At 44.0% G+C, this 19,786-nt stretch overlaps 1 protein-coding gene across 1 annotated transcript in view; it reads left to right on the forward strand.

Moving 5' to 3' along the window:
- AFF3 (ALF transcription elongation factor 3) overlaps nucleotides 1-19,786 on the forward strand; it is a 287,915-nt gene that overhangs the window by 203,906 nt on the left and 64,223 nt on the right. The window contains exon 9 of the mRNA XM_059815224.1: nucleotides 7,989-8,029. Coding sequence (XP_059671207.1) covers nucleotides 7,989-8,029 — 41 coding nt within the window. The remainder of the gene's footprint in view (nucleotides 1-7,988; nucleotides 8,030-19,786) is intronic.

The raw sequence follows: 19,786 nt of genomic DNA on the forward strand, positions 1-19,786 counted from the left end.
CATGTGCCGCTCCTCCTGCTGCAGAGAGCCCTCGCTGAAGCCAGCCACCATGCCTGAGCTTTCGCCTGGCGCAAGTGTGGCCACACAGCGTCTGTTTGCCTTCAGGCAAATTCATTCCAGCGTGCCTGTAAGAGAACGGTTAAATAACCAGCAGTCACAAATAATTCAGAGCACAAATTAGTGTCGTTTGTAATATTGCAACTATTAAAAACTGTAAGAGGAGAACATACCCTGCTTGTATGTCTCTCTCACACATGCATGCACGCATCCATGCACACACACAAACACAGACTCCCAGCCTCTCTAGGAGCTGCCTGTTGCTCTCTGCAAGGCAGAAGGTCAAGCTCACTTCGCTCCCCTTGGCCATTCAGCTCAGGCTGGGGTGGTGTCAACATGAGGAGCTGTGTGAAGAAGATGCTGCACACAGAGATGGATAACAGCAGAAACAGAGAGAGAGGCAGTTGAGAACATGTCAGAAAACAAAGGGAACATGAAAAGGGAAAGGGATTAAGGGAATAAAAAAGAAATTAATGAAGAAAAGAAACTGGGTAGAAAAAGGACATTATAAAGGGAGTAGCAGCTATACTAGAACATGGTGAGAAATAAGGAAAAAGAGACAGCAGCCATCCATCAAAACTAGCATTTAAGAAAAAGGGACTGGGGAACCACTGCTACAATTTCTCCTGCACCTAGGATGAAATCTCTCTCCTCTGAAGTCAGCAGGCATTTAGCCACTCATTTCTATCAACCTAGGCTGTTATGCCCTGTCTTTTTTTTTATTTCCTAGCACAATCTGAGCAGATACTTGGATATGACTATGCATCATAGTCGATTGACATAGCACCTCCCTGGGCAGAGTTACCACTATTTGGGGACTTCAGGCTTCTATTTCCCCTATTTTCACATATATGAGCTTTTGGAAAAAAATCTGCTTTAATTTCTGAGCTTTCAGACTTCCCAATAAATCTTGTAAAGCCTGTGGCACAACATTGATAATTTTTGCCTGCGATATCCTAAGCGTAAGCAGTGTTTCAACCAAGTTACCTTTTCCTGGATAAGACTACTTCTGTGGAGACAGAAGAGATTCTGTGGAGATTTTCCAAGGTGACCACTGCTTCACTTGCAATGACTGAGACCTTCCTCCAGTGTCACTGGAAATTAACCATTTTATTAATGTAAAGTACCAAGGACTTCCCTTCTGCTCGTATCCACTGAAAAGGATTAAAGTTAACTCATCTGCACTGAAACCCTGTGTGGTTGTTGGGCCCAGACTGCAGGAGAAATCTGAACAGATGCAGGACAGAAGACTCAACATTTACAGATATATAAAATTCTCTGTATGGTTAATACCCATGCTGATTATACAGTAATTTGGAGATCCAAATCACTTAGCAAGTATTAGCTACTTGATACAATGCCCCTGAGAGGTATTTAAGTAGAGCTAAGCAAGAATTATTATCTCTGTAGAACTGACAGGGAGACTGAGACTGAGATGTGGCTTGTTTGAAGACACACGGCAAGTCAGCTGCAAAGCCAGGATTAGTGCTTGGGTCTTTCACTCCCAGGTGCCATGTTCAAGTCACTAGACTGTGCTGCCCCTGAAGATTAATAAGGATTAATGGGCAAAGCAGAGGAGAAAGAACAATGTATGACAGAAATACGATAATAAAACTCCGGGGTGAAAAATGAATACAGAGGTGTTGAAAGGCCTGGAGAAATCATGAAATCCAGAAAGAGTTTTACAGGTTCTTAAAAGATGTGGCTCTGATGATAACCAACTCCAAAAGGGGAAGGTCTTACAGCCTGTAAATCTTAAACAGGTCTTTTAAGTCTTACAGCCTGCAAATCTTAAATAAATATCAACAGGACAGTGAAAATCACATTCACACATTTATATTGCAAATTTACAGAGAAACACTCAAGCTGCAGTTTCCAAGTGATTTTAAATCCCTCATAAATGCACACTGGAAAGCAATCCTCAAACACAGCCCCTAGGAACAGTGAGGAGCACAGAATAACGCAGTGAGAGGAGGCGCATTAGGAATCACTTACGATAAATTGCCTGACCTGAGCTCCTCGAGCAACTTCTTGTGGCCACAAGACACTCACTGTCATTTAAACAGGATGGGTCTGTAGGTGCGAGAGGGTTTCATTACCTCCGGTTTGAGCCCTGATGAGAGCATCGTTGCAACACTCTGCAGCTCTGTACTCTTCAAGGAGAACACCGAAAACTGAAGAGGGTTTCAAGACAAGGGAGAAGGATGCCTAACACGTTCAGAAAACATGCCTTGGAGTGAAAGATATCTGCGCAATGAACTGAGCTTGTCTGAAGCAGGGCTGGTGGCTGGCTTGATCACAGTCTATAAACACGTGCGCAGGGAGCAGAGCGGTGAGGCTGGAAGGCAGCTCTGTCTCACAGGCAAAGGTATAACTTCCAGTGCAAGAAGTTGCCTATAAACAGAGTGGGACTATACGCACATCTTAACTCGGAAGATGAAAAACCGTGCACGTGGTTTGACTGAGGTGGGTTCACCATAAGAGGATTATCCAGAAGTTTTGCTCCAGGTACACAACAGTTCCCAGATCTGAAGCAGAAAAAAAGCTCTGGAGAGTCCTGTGGCCCAAGTTACGGCATACGGTCAGGTTGTGCCCTTCACAAAATTTTCTTCCTGGCTTCACTAGCTTAGGAATAAACTGCATTTATGCTAAAAACAAACAAAACCTTAGGAAATTAGAACAGAATCAACATGGAAGACATATGAAGAATGAAACATGAAAGAAGACATATATAAAAATATTTGTTCTGGTCTGGTTCCCAAATGGCAGTATATAGTAATGACATCTTTCCTTAACCCTGGCTTGGAAAAAGTGCATCTACAGCTCACTAACTGCAGTCTAATACAGGGTGACATCCAGCAGTCTGGGTGGTTGCTAATATGGGAGATGCTCACTTAGAGCATAAATGGTTCACTGCACAGTTCCAGGGCAACACCTACCGCCTGAGGAAGACAAACAAGATGCTCTGGAAGCAATGCAATTTACTCATGCACAGGCAGTATGTATTGTTCCAGTGTCACCGAAGAAATGGTTTAAATTCTCACCTTGTATACACCTGCACCATCTCAGTGAAGTCTCTGGTATAACTGGTGTAACTCCATACTGTTGCTGTAACTGAGCTCTCTTGCAGTGACAGCAATTAATCCACAGGACAGGAAAAATGGAAAACAAAATGTCTGAATCTGCCAACGGTCCATTTATTGCCTTTTATTAGCCAAAGTGTGCCATGGGTGAGGTATAGGAAAATGTATCCACAGTCAGCCGGCAGTGCCTCCAAGACACTCTTCCAAGCCCAGCAGAACATTCTGCAGTAGTTCTCATGTGTTTCTTATCCAAAAATGTGTGCAAGCCCAGCAGTTTATGAAGCAATTCCACTCCAACCAGTTTAAAAAAAAATAAAAAATAAAAAAACGGAGGGATTTCTTAACACTCCTGTATCTCCAGCTCAATAGCTGTATTCAACCCATTCTGCTCAGTGCTCAGTCCCAATTACAATGAAAGTATTTAATTTCCTCTTTGATTTCCCTCTAACAACAGATTGCAACTTGTGACACTTCAAGTAATTTTGGTAGCTCATTTAAGACACACTGAAACCTGAATATCTGCTGATGATGTTCCCAAGCTCTGGCTCATTACAGTAAAGGATGGAGAAAGGAGATGCAATCTCTGGCGATTGAGAACCTGAACATGATTACTGCTGGCTGAAAACTTGTTTTGTCCCAGTAGTCTTGGGGTACAGCTAGAATCTTTAATGAATGACTAATGAACTACAGGCAGATCAATGAAACTCTGCCCTAAATGTATCTATAACCAACTCAGGTGGGGGACAAAGAAGTCTAACCAGCCATTATCCTGTAATTTACAACTCTTGACGTAGTGAAAAGGAGTAATTAATCTCATTTACTATGGCTGGTTTCTCAAGCCCAAGTACCTGAGTCACCTAAGTGATTTTTTTTTTTCCCTTCCCTTTCCCCTATTCAGCATTAAAGTTATTATGTGGTAGGTTGGCCTCCAATATCCATGTTCATATCAAGGAGAACCGTCCTCCCATCAGTAACCCCACTGACTCCAAGAACTGAAAATTCAGGACTATACTCATTATTGGTGAACACATCAAAGTATAACTCAATCACTTACCAAGAGAATATTAAGCTTCCCATAAAGCACTTTTTAGTGGTAAGTCTTGGAGATCTTTAAATTCCGTCAGCAATATCAAACTTCAAAATTATTTCTTATCCCTAATTTCTATAACCAACATAGTCACTTACTTCCAGGAATAATAAAGACTGTAGAACATATTCTCATCTTTCTTGATGGATGATGAGTTGGCCTCAGTAAAGTTGTTAACGATGTAAAATAAAATGCAAATTAAATAGCACAATCAAAATCAAGCTATTAAAAAAATAGTCATGCAGGCAGTATATGATACTAAGTACCACCCTTTTGCTTACATTGTTACATAGATAATACAATCATATTAGAAACATAGTAAATCACAGAAAGCTGTTTCGCTTGCCAGGAGTTTCTCAAACTATGGGTCACGACCCTCCATGGAGATTCATAAATAAGTTTGTTTGGGGTCACAAAAAAAACTGTTAGCGAGAATCAAGGGCAGATATTTCCCCCTAAGTTGATCAGTCCAATCCTCTAGCAAGGGAACAAGAGAGCAGACTGTAATTAGTGGCTGCAAGTATTTATACTTGCTAGGGAACTGCTGACTACTTTTAATTACAACAGCTCACTTTCTCCAGGAGAGGGAAGCAATATAGGCTAGAATTAAAATTGCCAGATAGTTGCTAACTGCCTTTCATTGCAGGCAATAGATCTGTTTCTCCAGGGAGGAAGAATAAACTTGTGACTGGATCTTTTTCCCCCCTCATTTAGAAATGGGGCCATTACCAACTCAGGGGGTCAAATAAATATGCAATCAAACACAGTTATATTTTCAAACCATATAAGAAAGAAATCAATAGTCTCATTTATAGAATATGTGACCACCAGGAAAAGAGTGAGGTGCCCCATGCAATCTGCATTGCATCCTGGTGAAGAAGGACAATTACTAAAAGACTTAAAATGAGAAGCTAATTGAAAAAGTAGAATGATCTCACTGAAAAGCACTTGTACATTTCTCTCTGCTGCCCTGCCTGTCATCTGAACCCATGTTCTTGCCCAGAATGGATCACCTTTTCGAAGCTGTCAACAACTGGATGTACCAACATGGAAACTGAAGATTGGCGCCTGAGGTTGCAGTCCCACACCACAGGGCCTGGCTTGGTTAGCACTGATGAAAGTCCTCTCCTCTTCCCTCCTGAGGGCAGCTTTCATTGAGATGGGAAGAGAAAGTATCCAGCTTTTCTCCCTCTCTCAAAATTAGGCGGTTTAGGGAAATACAAGAGTGATATGCACCCCACATCCCCATCTTAGGGGCCTTTAGTGTCACCAAAGTCCATGTTTGTTTTCTTGAGGTCTCCGTGAGGTACATGAGGCCTGTGGCTACAGAGCAGCCTGTCTCCTTCAGTGCCCTCTGGCTATTGCAGCCACCACAAACCTTGCTGCAGGAGTGCTCTGCAGCTCCCCAGCAGGGAGTGAGAGCAATGTCAGGTGAAAGCAACCTCACTGGCAGACATGCCCTTATCTCAGCAGCGAGGGTCTCTGTCGCACACTGCCCCCACAGTCCCCTTCCCATTCTCACACCGCACCCTGCGATGTGACACCCCCTCCCTGGGGCAGCAGCTCACAGAAGAGATCCAGTTTGCAAATAATGTGGGGAAAAAGAAAAAGAAAAGAAGACGGAAAAATGTTATTTTTCAGGTGGATCAGTTTTCCAGCCTGTTGCATTGCACAACCACATGAGCACCTGTGACGGCCTGAGCCCAGAGTGGGAAACATTAGAAGTGGCTTAAACAGCACTGCCACGCAGTGGCTGCTTGTGAGGGAAAGACTAGCCCTGGCTGCTGGTGGGAGAGAAGAAGGAGAGGCAACCTGAACGGTGTCTGCACATCTTGGCCATGGAAAAGGGCTCTGATAGTGAGAGGAAGCTCCTGAGTTTTGGAGGCAAAAGCATAACAGAGCGCAGGGGTCAAGATCGAAGCTGGGCAGCTTGAAACTCAAAATGGACATAGCTTCCTGCTAGTGATGGTGATTGGATGTGGGAGGAGATGAACTTGTGTTGGGACAGGGCATTAAAGAACAGATTAAGCCATAAGACCTTTTGGGTCTCTCCTGCATTTGTGTATAAGAAGTGGGATGAAATTGTCATAACAAGCCCCTTGCAGAGGAGAGAGTAAAAATGGTGCCAGCCCGCTGAACCGGAGAGTGGCTGCTCCCATTAAGGCCTGCCCTGTACCCAGTGGACTGGACAGGGTTGTATCCAAAGTGCGTGCAAATAGGATGACCTACTGGAGACAGTGAAAAGTACCAGACTCCCCGTATTATTTTCCTAACACTAAAACCAGCATGAACATGCCATGGGCACACTCCCACTCCCACTGCAGAAAGTCAATGCTAAGGAAAAACACCTGCGAGCCATGCCAGACACGGGAGATGCGGCATAACCCTTGTCTCCTGACAATTTGATACGTGATACACAGCAAAATACTTCTCCCCAGGGAACCCAGGAGGCCCAAGTTACTGCAGAAAGTTCCCTGAGCAGAAATCCTGCTTCCAAAATCAAGTAGAAAACCTTCCCAAAGCATTTCTGCGCTCCTGTCAGATCTGCAGGGATTCACTCAGGAGATCTTTTCACACCTTTCTGTGAAATGCTCCATAACTGCAACTGTACACCAGGTTTTATCAAGTTTTTCTTTGCAGCCTGTCAGCAGCATTTTGACTAGCCAGAAAGGTTACCTCCATGCTCTCCAGTTCTGAGCAGGATGCCTGCAAGCCATGCAGCTTGTTCAGGGATAAGGATGCAGCCCCCAGCAGCCTCAGAAGCCAGGGAGAATGGTTTCAAAAACATATTTACTGATAATTGCAAAGAGAAAAATCAATGTTTAATTCCCTGCCCCTTGACTCGTCATACTGCTTAGCTTTGTGTCCCTTCTGTGCCAGGTGAGGCACGGCCTGATCAGGTACGTCTGGGAAGGGGACGCTCTGGGCAGCTCCAAGTAGAATGGAGGCTTTAAAGTAGATTTTCAAAATGTTACGGATTTCATCTTTGCTTAGCAGCTGGTTACTGTGCCGAAGCTATGAATCACACCACTTGAAGTGATTGAAGGAGGGGAAAGAATAATAATAATAAAGTGGCAAACTAGCTCAGGGATAGGCTTGGGAGTCCTATTAAACTTGAGAGGCTATGATTTCTATTCCCAGAACTGCTGGTTAACACAAGAACAAGCACCATGCTTCCCCACCCCATCCAAAGAGTTGTACTAGGCAAAAACTGAGGAGCAAACCAGCAACAGGTCAATCCTGTACTGTGTAGTCAGAAGTTGCCAGCAGATTAACATGGCAGCGCTCATGAAAAGTCTGCAGCAGCTCTGGCAAGCTTTGCAAAATTTATAATTATAGCTACTGGCTTCATCGCAAAAGGAACCAAATATGTGATGTTTGTTTCTGTGGAAGAATGGGAGGAGACTAATGGTAAAGGAGAGGGAGTGGGAGTGCGGAAGCGGGGAGAGGGGAAGGCAGAGAACCGAGCCCTGCCGAGTTTTCAGGGACCCGCAGAAAAAATCATCTAAATAGAGTAGTTCAGACCTCAAATACTGTGCGGTGCTTTGACAATCTTCTGGCTTATGGCGTACTTAACAAAGTGTTCTTACATTTACTAGGCTGGAATGTCCATTTGACTATAGACTCTCTGCTACTTTGCTTGTACTTCTAACATTTTGGACACGTGACAAAAATGTGTGTAACGCATTTTTTAAAGTGTTGATTGTGCTCATAATTTTCAAGTCAGAATATAAAATAAACATCTCTGCCCTTTCTTCCAGCAGGCAGCACAGAGATCTGCTCTCCGCGTTCTATCTGACAGGTACATTTTGTCATTTTTATGAACTATAAATTGCTTTATGAAACGTTGAGCCCTATTTATTGTGGCATATAACTCATAATCGGATTTTGTCCCCAAAGTATCTGTGAACTGGGATGTTAAACATTTTGCATGCTTGGATTTGTCATGCATGTGTAGAGTTTATTACTGCAAAAATCACAGTCTTGTTGTATTTCATACAGAGTATGCAGAATCCCTTGTTGTGATACCAAACGAGAGATAAGAAACTTACTGGAGAAGGCATGAATGATGCAGTAAATTCTGAGCTTTAGAGTTTGCTGAGATATATCTGAGCTCATTTTTCAGCAATAAGTACTTCATTTATTCCGAGATGTTCTCTTCTGACTTTTTCCAGATCCATTCCCTGGGAATTACTCTTCTTTTGATGAGATTGTCTGTACGTTTTATGCACAAAAACAATGCCCTTTTTTACCCCTTAAGTTTTGAGGGGGTTGGTATTTTGGAGGAATTTAATTCATTTTTTCACTTCTGGAAATGCAGCAGTGCTCCAGGCAGATAAGCAGGGGACCAAATCCTTAGACAGTGTTCAGGTTTTACTCAGCTCTTTTTCAAGCAAAATTCCATTAACTTCAATGGGAAACTTGCCCAAGTGAGGAATTCAGGATTTGGGCCATAGTAAATGTTATAGTTGGGCCGTAGGTCTGCACAGGTATTTACCTTAAATGACTTTTATGAAAGAGGATTGATTGAAATATAAGGTAGCTTTCTAAGACGGTCCTGATTTCTTTTCCAGTTTTGGGAACAAGGGGAGGGAAGGGGGAGGAGAGACTGTACATTTTAGTGCCTGTGAAAAAGAACTAGCAGATTTACATTTATCCACAAATGAGGTACTGTGTCATGCAGGCTGACACAGAGTAAATTTCCCCATGCCTTGTTGGCAACCCCCTCTGCTCCGTCTGGCCCCCCGCCCCCCGCCTCCCTGGGAATAAGCGGTAATTGACTCTGGAAGCCAGCTCAGGCCAGGATTTCTCCAGAGCAGAGCCTGTCACTTAGGCTGAATTATATGTTGTGCATGGATGAATAACATTTCTCTCTGCTCGGAGGCTAAGACCGCCAAAATTATCGACCTTCCCCCCCCAAGTTTACAAACACCGTTTTGTTTAGAATTCCCTCCCCCCCTTTAAGGAAAAAGACTCCCGAGTGAAATGTATGGGATGCGGGTGAAATCGCTGGCGCAGTTGTAGGGCACACAAGTATTTGCTGTAACTGGGATGAATGCAAAAAGAAAGGGGGGTCAGAGTCAGCATTATGCCCCTCTCCTCGGAGGTGTGCAAGCTCGCCCCTGAGGCAAAGCCGCTTTTGCACTGGGTGGGGGCAACGCCGTGACCAAAGAAAATGTGGGGGGGGGTTTCTTAGCATCCTTCCCGTGGGCTGAATGAGGGACATTCCTGCAGGACTGCCCCTGGAGGTAGTTAATAAGCCCCAAATCCCGCACTGCACTTTCTGTCTCCCCTAGAAAGAAAAGTGGCGGTGATGGATAGATGGTCCATACCTCATGGCGGGGGGTGAGGGAGCTGGGCGCAGTCTGCCCTCCTCCTCCGGGCAAAAGGGCTGAAATGTTGCCCGCCACACCTCAGATTTAGTATTTACGATCAGATACTCCCCTCTCTGTCCCTAAAAGCATGCCCAGAGACTACAGCTTTCCCACCTGCTCTGCAAACGTTCGGCCATCAGGGCACCCTCCTCCCCTCCCGGAGGGGGTGCTGGGGAGGCCCCGGTGCACCCTGCGGGGGGGTGCCTCCCTGCCGCCCGCAGCCTCACTGCAGAGGGCAAACAGGAGGGCAGGGGGCCAAAAACCCACACTGTGATGGCAGTTTCTGTCTGGTCTTGGCTGAAGTGAGGATGCCTCATATTGCTGCTCGTTACTTGTGTCCCAATAGCAACTAAGAGCTCCCGGTCATACGCCAGCACTTCCCAGTGCCAAGGGAGATGGTAGCCTAAATAAAGCTGTCAGTAATTTCACCCATTATTTTTTTGGAAAAATATTCCTCCAGCAGTTCCTGTTGCAGTTTTTGCTTACAGGTTCTGTTAGAAAGGTAACAGTAGTTACCTAAACTGAAGGGGGGGGGGGGGGGGGGGAGGAAAAAAAAAAAAAGAAGAGAGGTTTTAAACCTGTAGCCATTGATTTCTTTAGTGTATTGCACTCAGCCTTGTTTCCAGAATGACACAGTAACCCCCAGCAGATTTATGTGCAAACACAAAGATTAGTGACCCAGAAGCTTGACTGAAACAGCTTTTCTGCTTCCAGAAGACAGGTTGCTCTGCACGTGCACCAACTATTTTGTCAGGAAAGATGCACTGGCCCCATTAGCTTTTCATTCTCTCATGAAAAACCCTCGGTGTTTATACAGCACAGCTTGGTTTTAATTTTATTGTGCTCTTCAGTAAAGAGGTCTAACTATTGAGATTGCTCAGTTTCTGGGACAGAGGAGAGCAAGAACTTAACTCATATACCTTAATGATATAGTGCTAGCATATCTTCAATGGTCTGACTCTCATATCCGCTGCCTGAATAGCTTTCAAATGAAGAAAAATGTCTGTAACTAAAATATTCAGTGTGTTCTGTTGTTATTTAACAGTAAGCAGCATGGTTAAGCCAGGTCTTAAACCTGCCTAATCCCACTGAGCTAAATAGATTTTATTATTGGCTCCCATGGTCTCAGAACTCTGACCTTAAGGCTGAAGTTAAAAGCTAGTTTTTTGCAGTCTGTTCCACTAACCCAGAAGCACTTGCTTGCTGGATACATTTGCAATGGAGAATGTCCAGCTGTAAATTACAGCTGTTTGTAATCGTACCCAAACACAACACTCATTATTATTCTTTTGTTCTTTTTAGGCTGAAAAGCCCACCGTGAGGGAGACCGCACAGTACTTAATCCACACATTAAATTTACTCGCAGCTCATATTCATGTGCAAGATAAGATTTTCCATGAAGTAAAGATTTACAGTGGTCCTAGGGCACTTTTATTCCCCTAGCTACTTTTATTTCTCTGTGCTGTAGTGTAGGCCAAGTAGGTCTGCCTAAGAGTTTTGAATGCTTAGAGGAAAGTGTTGTGCCACCGCTGAATTTCCTCTCTCGTAATAGGGGAAAGATAGCTCATTCACTGCAGTGCTTGGGTGGTACTTATGAGACATGCTTAATTCACAGTTGTGGTCTGTTACACTTTCTGCATACTTACGCTGGAGGATGCAGGCAGACCCTGCTAGCTGTGCCCGCACCAACCTCAGCACAGGCTTGTAGGGGAGAGGGAGAGCTGAACCCACTCAGCCCAGCAGTGCTGGCAAGCCTGCCCATCCCAGCTGATAACTCCTGTAAAGAGTCCAGCTCACTAGCTTACACTCAGCACCTGATTAATATATACATGTCATCCAGACCTGAACTGTTAGGTACAGGCTATGATAAACCTTCTTGATTTACCACCTTGGGCTGTTGATAGACAAGGTGTCTCAACACTATCATCCATTTGGCAGTGCAGACAAGCTCCATTCATGGTGGTTGGTGAGTTACACAGCCTGTCTGCCTTCCTGTCAGGTGGAAGGGGTAGTACTTTGCATTTCCGTGTAGCCATGCCTTATCTGTCCGTGTTTGATCACGGTTAGGACATTGAAATGCAGGCTGTGCCAGCCATCAGCTGGTTTACCCTAATGAGTCTGGCCGTTGCACTTAAGATCCTGAAAGGCAAACAAATACTCCCTGTTGTCCTCTGAAGCGGTGAAGGCTTCGAGGAGCTGAGCAGCAGGTCATACATCTGTGGGGAGAGAGATGTTTGCAAGCAGAGGTGCTGCTGCACCACCTCTCACAGGTGTGTGCGTGCATTTAGCACTCAGCTGCAAGGAAAATCAAACAGAAAAGGTTGACCTGGGACAATCCCCTCCATTCCCCTGATATTGTAAGCAGCCACGGGATCGAGGATTAGTCCAGTGGGATCTGTAGCATGGCTCTTCTTCAGACAAAGCCACATTGAGATACTCCATTTGGGTTAGGAGGCCTGGGGAGGGACTGCATGTAAAGCGTTAAGGCAACAATAAGAGGCAATTTAGACTTTTAATAGATCACTTAAAGCAGGGAAGGCAGCTTTCCAAGCAGCCTTAAAATTTTCGGTGGAAGGAGCCAAAGATTTCTTGTTCTCAAGTATCTGCTTGAGCTGTGATTAAGCAAAGCAGTTAAATTTGTGATACGCTGAAGTAAAGAAATAGTCCAGTGGCAGCTAGCAAAAATACTCATGTGCTTTGTGTCACTCACATACTTATGTTTGTGCTGGACTGAGTTTTTTGATAACATCGCCTTTCACACCATGAGACCTTCTCCACGTGAGAAGCTACGTGGTCAGCTTATCAGCAGAGTGACTCAGCTGGCTGGCTGGCCGGAAAGGCTTCATGTGACAGGTCTGGGTAATCAGTGACAGCCGAGGGGAAGCCTTGGCTCGGGACAGCTGATCTCAGTCCCAGCAGAGGGTGGCGGAACTGAGATCATGGGCTCCACAGGAGACAAAGGTTGGCAGGAGAAGAGTGTACACACACGGGGTTCACGGCCACAGAAACAAACACGCGGCTCTCACAGCCGTAGCACATTGCTTAAACTTTCTGGATTATCTTTGAGAGGAAAAAGAGAATACCTCCAACAGGGGATATGGATTTATCATTTATGCCTTACATGAAAGCTTGGCTGTTTGGAAAAGCTGGTGTCCCATATTTGCAGCCCTCCCACAGGGTACAGGGTAGCCAAGGGTGACTGCTGCTAGAAATGGTCTAGAGTTTCTCAGCCTTCCTAGTTAGAGAGCTTGAAGGAGGAAGAGTAATGATACGGCTTGTATTTAGGACACTATTTCCAGTATTGGAGAGTGTTGTGAGTTAGTGAAAAGCGGCTTTGAAAGAAGAGCCTGTGTGGACAGCTTGGAGTGAAAAGGAATAGATATCTCTGTAAAACTGGGACTCCATTTCCCTTTATTTAACTTATGAGCAAGGTCTGTAGCACTCGTCTGTTCGCTGTTGGATGTTTTCCCATACCTTGACTGTTGCTGGTGTTTGTTTAGAGTTGTTCTACCATAGCACCGGAGATGTGATTTGGATGGATTGCAACGCTGCGTGAGAAGGTGGAGCAGAGCTGTCCCAGGGAATTGTAACAATTTTGAGCCCTAGCTAGTGATACTAAATACTGAAATCCCTTTGGTGTTTAGAGAAAGAAAAAGAAAAGTTAAGAGGTATTTTTTCTTCAAGGAACTGGTAGCATTTTGCTATCATGACAGCCAAACATTTCCCACCTCCCTATGGAAAACCCCATGCATTCTCAATAGCTCCCCACAGATACCCAAGGGGAGATGATCGGTTCCAGTTCCCAGAAACATTTGCATTTTGAAAAATATCTACCTGCTAAAAGAAAGGTCTGAGTAGTAATTTCTCACGTATTTTCTTTGGCTTGCTAGGTCTTTTAAGAATCAGTGTGTGGATAATTACAGAATTAACGTGAGGGGGAAAAGAGACAAGGTGCAGGTCTGTGGTCTTTTGCATATTAGTAAGGAGAAAACAGGTCCCATTGCTGGCTGGCAGCATGAAGAATATGCAAAGCGCTATTGGGAAGAAGAGTGTATATGTGTGCAGCATATGAAGTGCCTCAGAATATGATTAACCTCACTGGGTATGTAGTAAATAGTAGATAACTGTGATCAAAAAAGTATTCATGTGATTTATCAAACTGAGCAACTGTGCATTTTGCAGTGAAGCAGGAGGTCAATCCTGAAATCTAGGGCAAGTAGAGCAATAGGAAATTGCAGGGACTAAAAAGTTAATCATACCGTTGGACCGCTTCCATCTGGTTTTGAAAGACAGTCAGTACAGTGCTAGCGAGGATGCTTCACGGCAACAGATCAGGAATTAATTTTCTCAGCAAATCTTCAGCTATCATGTGTGGTAACACAGGCTTATAAAAATGTAATTTAATTTCTTGGGAATAAATCACATAGGACAAGAAGTGTGAGAGTGTTTGTTTAACGTGTGTATCTGAGGCAAAAAAAAAAAAAAAAAGAGTGAGAGTAGGAGAAACAGCAAAAATCCAAGAGGAAACAAACATTAACGATATGAAACCTGGAAGGCATAAATGGCTGTCCGGTTAAATTGTGCAGGTAATTGTCTTTGAAAAATCAGTTTGCAGTTGGGAAACTTCTACATTTTTATGACCCTTGGAGGCATAATCTTGTCTAACCTGTCTGTCCATCTTCATCAGTGTGGGTCAAAGGAGCACTGACTTAAAGTATTGTTGAATTGATGCTGTGAACACCACTCCCATATATCATGAGTACATAGCTATGGGCAGTGAATTTGTTAATGAATTCTGTGTTTTCCTTATTATTGATATTACTTACGATATTTCAATGAGACTTGAACATTATGCTCCCTTTGGGCAATGACAGTCCCTCTAGGCAATGAATATGTTGTAAAACAAAGGGGATTTTAACCTTGATAGTAACTCCGGTAGCTGCAACTTGCTTTATTGGAAGAGGGAGGAGGACAGTTACTTGACAACATTATGCCTTCCTTTCTTCAGCAGTGGGATAAGAGAATAGAGAGACCTGTACTACAAATGATCTATTGTGCTATTTTTAGTGCTATGCTGCAAAAGTGAAATCTTATAAATACATTTGTATCTATTTCCTGGCAGTCTGAAGAAAGAGAGCTCAGGTTTACACAGCACCAAGAGCAGGAAACCAGGGACCATGCTGTTCCCACAAATCACCACCTTTTCATTACCACCTTATTTTAAGAAAAGATGAACATTCGTAGCAAGCAGCGGCACCTCAGCCTGGTCCAGTTACAGGACATTAGCTTGGGACTTCTGACCCTTGTTTGTGAGTCGTGTCCTAGCTGCAGCTGAAGGAGTCTCCAGAGCGGGTGCAGCAATGCAAAGGAGGAATTTCAGTTCCCTTTCAGTGAGGCAGTAGTCCATGCAGCAGATGGAAGGAGATTCCCCCCTTGAAGCTTTAATCGCTCACTTATCAGCCAGGCACAACAGGGTGTTCTGGCATCAGCTCCATGGATGACATGCTCACTCCAGTCGGTTTTCCTGCCTCTTGGAAAGGTGGTTTAGAAATCCCAGCTGAACTTTTGGGTTTGCCTTTGTCACTGGTAAGGCTATCTGCCTACTGCCCTCTGTATTTTTTAATTTTGGTTTCAAGAGCATTTTCTCCTTGCTCTCGGTTTTGACCCTGGCAACAATGGAGGCAAAAAGGAAAGGGGAGCTCTGGTTTGCTTGGGGGAGAGCAGGCATGTTCGGCTGGAGGCCAGTCCCACGACAGAGCTATGCTTGTGCCCAGGATGGGTGAGGAACTCCTCAGTACGGTGTCCTCATGTGACCCTGGTGGGGACAACACACGGTCTGTAGCTTGGCTGGCCCTTTGCTCTTTGAAGGGTGAAGAGGACACTACGCAGAAGCAGAACTGTGGCCAGTTTCTTTGCAGGCAAAAAAAAGAGGTGAGTATGTACAAAGAAAGAGGAGCCCTGTGATTTCCCCATGGGGATTAGTGTGTGGCTGAATCAGGCCTGAGATACTCCTGCAAGGAAATCACATTGTCATGGGCTGAGATACTTTGCTCCCCCATGCAGTCTCATCCAGGTGTCTCCTCTTTTTTTTCCCTGACTGCCTCAGTTTTGATGTTGGTTGCAGGAAAACTTTTATCCTTTCCTCAGTCCTTGCCTTGTAGAAGAATTGGACTTACTCTGCCATTGTGGAAGGGTTCACACTGTTCTAGGTTTCTTGCATGTCAGTGAATGAAAATGTAAGTGTGATCTTTGAACAGCCTGGGCTTCCTCCCAGATCAAAACTGGAACATTTGAGAAATCTGAGAGAGCTCTTAGGATGGATGAGCAGTTTCCCACTTAGCTATTTCCCATATGCTGGTGTGAAGGTACAGCAGCAGTACAGTAGGGTCCTATAGCTTGGTGTGATCCACCAAATCTCATACAGATGCTTTACCTTGAAAAATATCACAGCTGAAAGGTTTCAGGCATGTTTGGTAGCACCTCTAGAGAAGTCCTTGGCTAAGAAAGCCTTGGGAAAGACTCACATCCAGAACTTTCTAAGAAAAGGATCAGATTCATAAAACTATTTTTATCTCCTCCCAGACTCTTACTCCTTTGGCAATGCTTTCATCTTCCTCCCTTATCAGAAAGAATCAGTGCATGCTGGGAGATACATGCAGGCCATCTCATGGCTACCTGAGATTTTGGGCCAAAAAAATACCATCTAAGTCTCCTGAGGACCACCATCTGTACTTGTAACCAAATTCCTATTGAAAAGTCTGTGAAGGGGATACTCTTCCACAGCCTCATTACAGACCCCCATCAATCTTACTCCCAGAATCCTGGAGATCCTAGTGGTTGCAAAAGTCTCTCCCCATCCAAGGAATTGTTTCTTTTCTTCCTAAAAAACAAAACAAAACAAAACAAAACAAAACAAAACAAAACAAAACAAAACAAAACAAACAAACAAAACAAACTCCTTTTTTTCTGTGCAGTGCATTGAAATCTAGATACTGAAGCAAGGCCATATTCAGAGAACTTCTATGTCCTGCAGAGCTTCCGAGGTAGGGACTTGGCCCCTTATTCCTGATATACCAAATTAAAAATGTTGGGAGTTTTTCATGAGCAAGGCATGTTATACCTAGCTACAGGGCTTGAGCTGGTTAAAGAGGAATACTTTTTCCATGCATGTGAAAAGTCTTTCATGCAGACATCAGGAGAAGGAGGTATGTTTATACACTTTTCAGCCAATGCTGACAAATTGGCTTTACATGCAAACCTTTTGGTTTACCCAAGCAGTTTGTGGCAGCAGGGAGCATTTTTTCATGCTAAATGTGAAAAGTAAATAGAAAAATGACAAGTTTCTGGTTTAGTTTGATTGAGAGATTTTTTTTCTGCGTGAAATGAAAGCTTAAATCATGTAATTGTTTTTAACATTTTGAGTCCCACAGTAATTCTCTTTGCGGTTCATCGATGGCTCTGATCGGTGCACACTAGCAATGATTCTTACTTTACACTGACTCCAGACTTTGAACTCTGTTTTAAACTTCAGTGATCAGATTTTCACTGGTACAAAAAGAAGTAGCTTCACTGATTTAAGTAGCGTTATCCCAATTTTCACCCACTGAGGATTTGCACTTAGCATTTTGGAAATAATTCCAGCTTTTAAAAATCACAACCCTGTCTATTTGCTCTTCCAAAGGTTGCCCAAGTGAATTATTTTAAAGGAACGCACCCGGCTTGCGTTCAGACATCAGGATCTGGTTAAAGTTCCACTTTAACTCAGCCTGACTATCTACCAGCTCCCCCGACACCCTCACTGGCAACCTGATGAGTAGGGCTCCAGGGAAGGTATTTGGGCTCCCAAACCATTGGAGCTTTTATGATGCAAACCAAGACCCCAAAATCTCAAATGGCTCAGTTTCCAAAGTTGCAAGGGGTTTTTTTGCTTAGTCAGCATTTCCAGAAGGTCTATCTCGTGACATTTTCTTTACAAATGAACAAACACTTTCTGCTTTATTTTTCATTATTATTGCTTTCTTTTGGGGTTCTGTTTCATGGGAAAATTCAGAATTGGAGAGCTTTGTTACAAATTGGAATGGCATGAAATTTCAAAATCCTCCTCAAAGTGGAAGATCTTCCTTCTCTCAAGGACTCTATTTATAGCAGGCTGCCCTTTTTGCAGTCAGAGAGGGGCCAGATCATATTATGGCTGTGTGCTCTCATATGTTTTTAACTTAGATGTAAAATTAGGTCTGGCTTGAAACTAAGTGTAAAGAGTCTAAGTTCAGATATTACATTTTTATAACCTGAAAATTATATCATTTTGAAAGGCAGAAATAAACATAAATTACTTAAATTAAATTAGGTATTTTTCCATGGGGTATGATTTAAACGAGACACATGCTATCTTTAATATAGTCTGCAATCTTCTGGCATTTTAGGAAAAAAGAAAATTATTTATTTTAAAGGTAGGTATTTTATAACTAATGAAATTTACTTTGCATACCAGTGTATCTTCTGTATTAGATGGCTATAAAGATTTTAAAGGTCTTTTTCATTCTTGATTCAGGCACATAACTTCTCTTCATGCTGAGGGACTGCCTCTCACACACGCATTCACACGGAAGAGAATAGGCCCTTCTCTGTGGAAAGCTAGCAGCCAAATAATTCACAAATAGCTCTCACCTATTATTTACTGGCACAATCAAGCATAACTGCTCTAAATGAACAAACAGTTTGTCAAATAAAAAAAACAGGAGAGCAGGATTTAAGAATCCCATGATTCTGATTTACACAACAGATAAAAATCACCCCAGAAAAGTCGTAGAGACCTGCCAAGTAAATTTCTTGCTTTGCAATGATCCTTTAAGACACTTTAATATGCTTTTGAGAGGATCTGCTCTGGCTCTGGCGTCACGCGTACCAGGGGAGGTCTGTGTTGTTTCATAGCCGGGCAGGTGATGGCTGCTGGCAGTGCAGGCGCTGGCGATGGGGCAGCTAGAGCCTGGCTCTCAGCAGCCCTGCGGGACTTTTCTTGCCATTCCCATCTTCCTTTTTCTTCCTTCCTACAGCCTCTTTAGAGAGAAAAGAGGAAAACCAGACAAAGAGCCTCTGTCACTGGCATCTTCCCCCACTTGGCCCCAGATATCCGCGACTTTGGCTCTACCTTATCCCAGAGCCTCTGTTGCCACTTGCTATCTTGCTTGCCCAATCTGCCCTTTCCCCATTCTTCAAAGCCACCCTGACCCCACCAGGTTGCCTGGAGCCCTCCCTGGGACCCCCATCTCCCACTAGTCTCCTCCAGCTGCCCCCAGTCTCAGGGCCACAGAGTGGGAGACAAGTCCCCGCTGGCCTTTTGCTGGCATGTGGTGGGACGCAGCCCAGACGGACAGTGGTGGGGGGCCGGCACTGCCACCCACCCAGCCAGGGCTGCCCCTCGGCTGCTGGCCCTGGAGTGGGGCAGCCACGCCATCCACCGGACACGGGGGATTTCTGCCTGCACCTTGAGTCTTCTCCGTTCAGTTCCCTGCAATAACTATCACTCTTCCCTGCTAATAATGCCCTCGAATACTGACTTCCTGAAGCCACTTCTTTTAGGGTCATGATGTCCCTTTTTCTAAAACTTAATAAGCTTGATACTGACCATGTGGAGTTAGAGTAGGTTTGTAAATACTTGTATCTTCAGTATTATTCCTTTGATAGCAGACACTAGGACAATATTTCCCACATTAAAAAGGCTCTTGGGAAGGGTTTAGGAACTCTGGCCAGGCAAAAATAGTTGCCTGAAGGAAGAGGAAAAACCTTGGAGAATTACCAGACTCTTTTTTTAAATTTTGAGACAAATGGACTTTTCAAACTTTGCCCTGAAAAGAGATCTGGTCATGACCTACAATAAATCTCATATGGCCATTTAAAACCTCACAGTGCTCTGGTTAAACAGCATTGCACCAGACAAAACCTCCAGGGCATGGGGACATTGCTGCGGTTTTTCCCTTTCAAGCTTTTATATTGTCCCCATAACATATTGCCAATGTTCACAGGACCAAATGAGACTGTGGCCTTTCTTTAATGTACTCAGAGCTCTTGTGTCGAGAGCCTGTGAGGTCAACAGGAAAACATGGAATGAAATCTCAGCTGAGTGTCGGTCTTTCCCAGGCTTCCTGGCAATTTCCAACTTCTCACTCTATTGTTTTCACTTGATA

This window comes from Gavia stellata, chromosome 1 (genome assembly GCF_030936135.1).
Source record: "Gavia stellata isolate bGavSte3 chromosome 1, bGavSte3.hap2, whole genome shotgun sequence".
Lineage (NCBI taxonomy): Eukaryota > Metazoa > Chordata > Aves > Gaviiformes > Gaviidae > Gavia > Gavia stellata.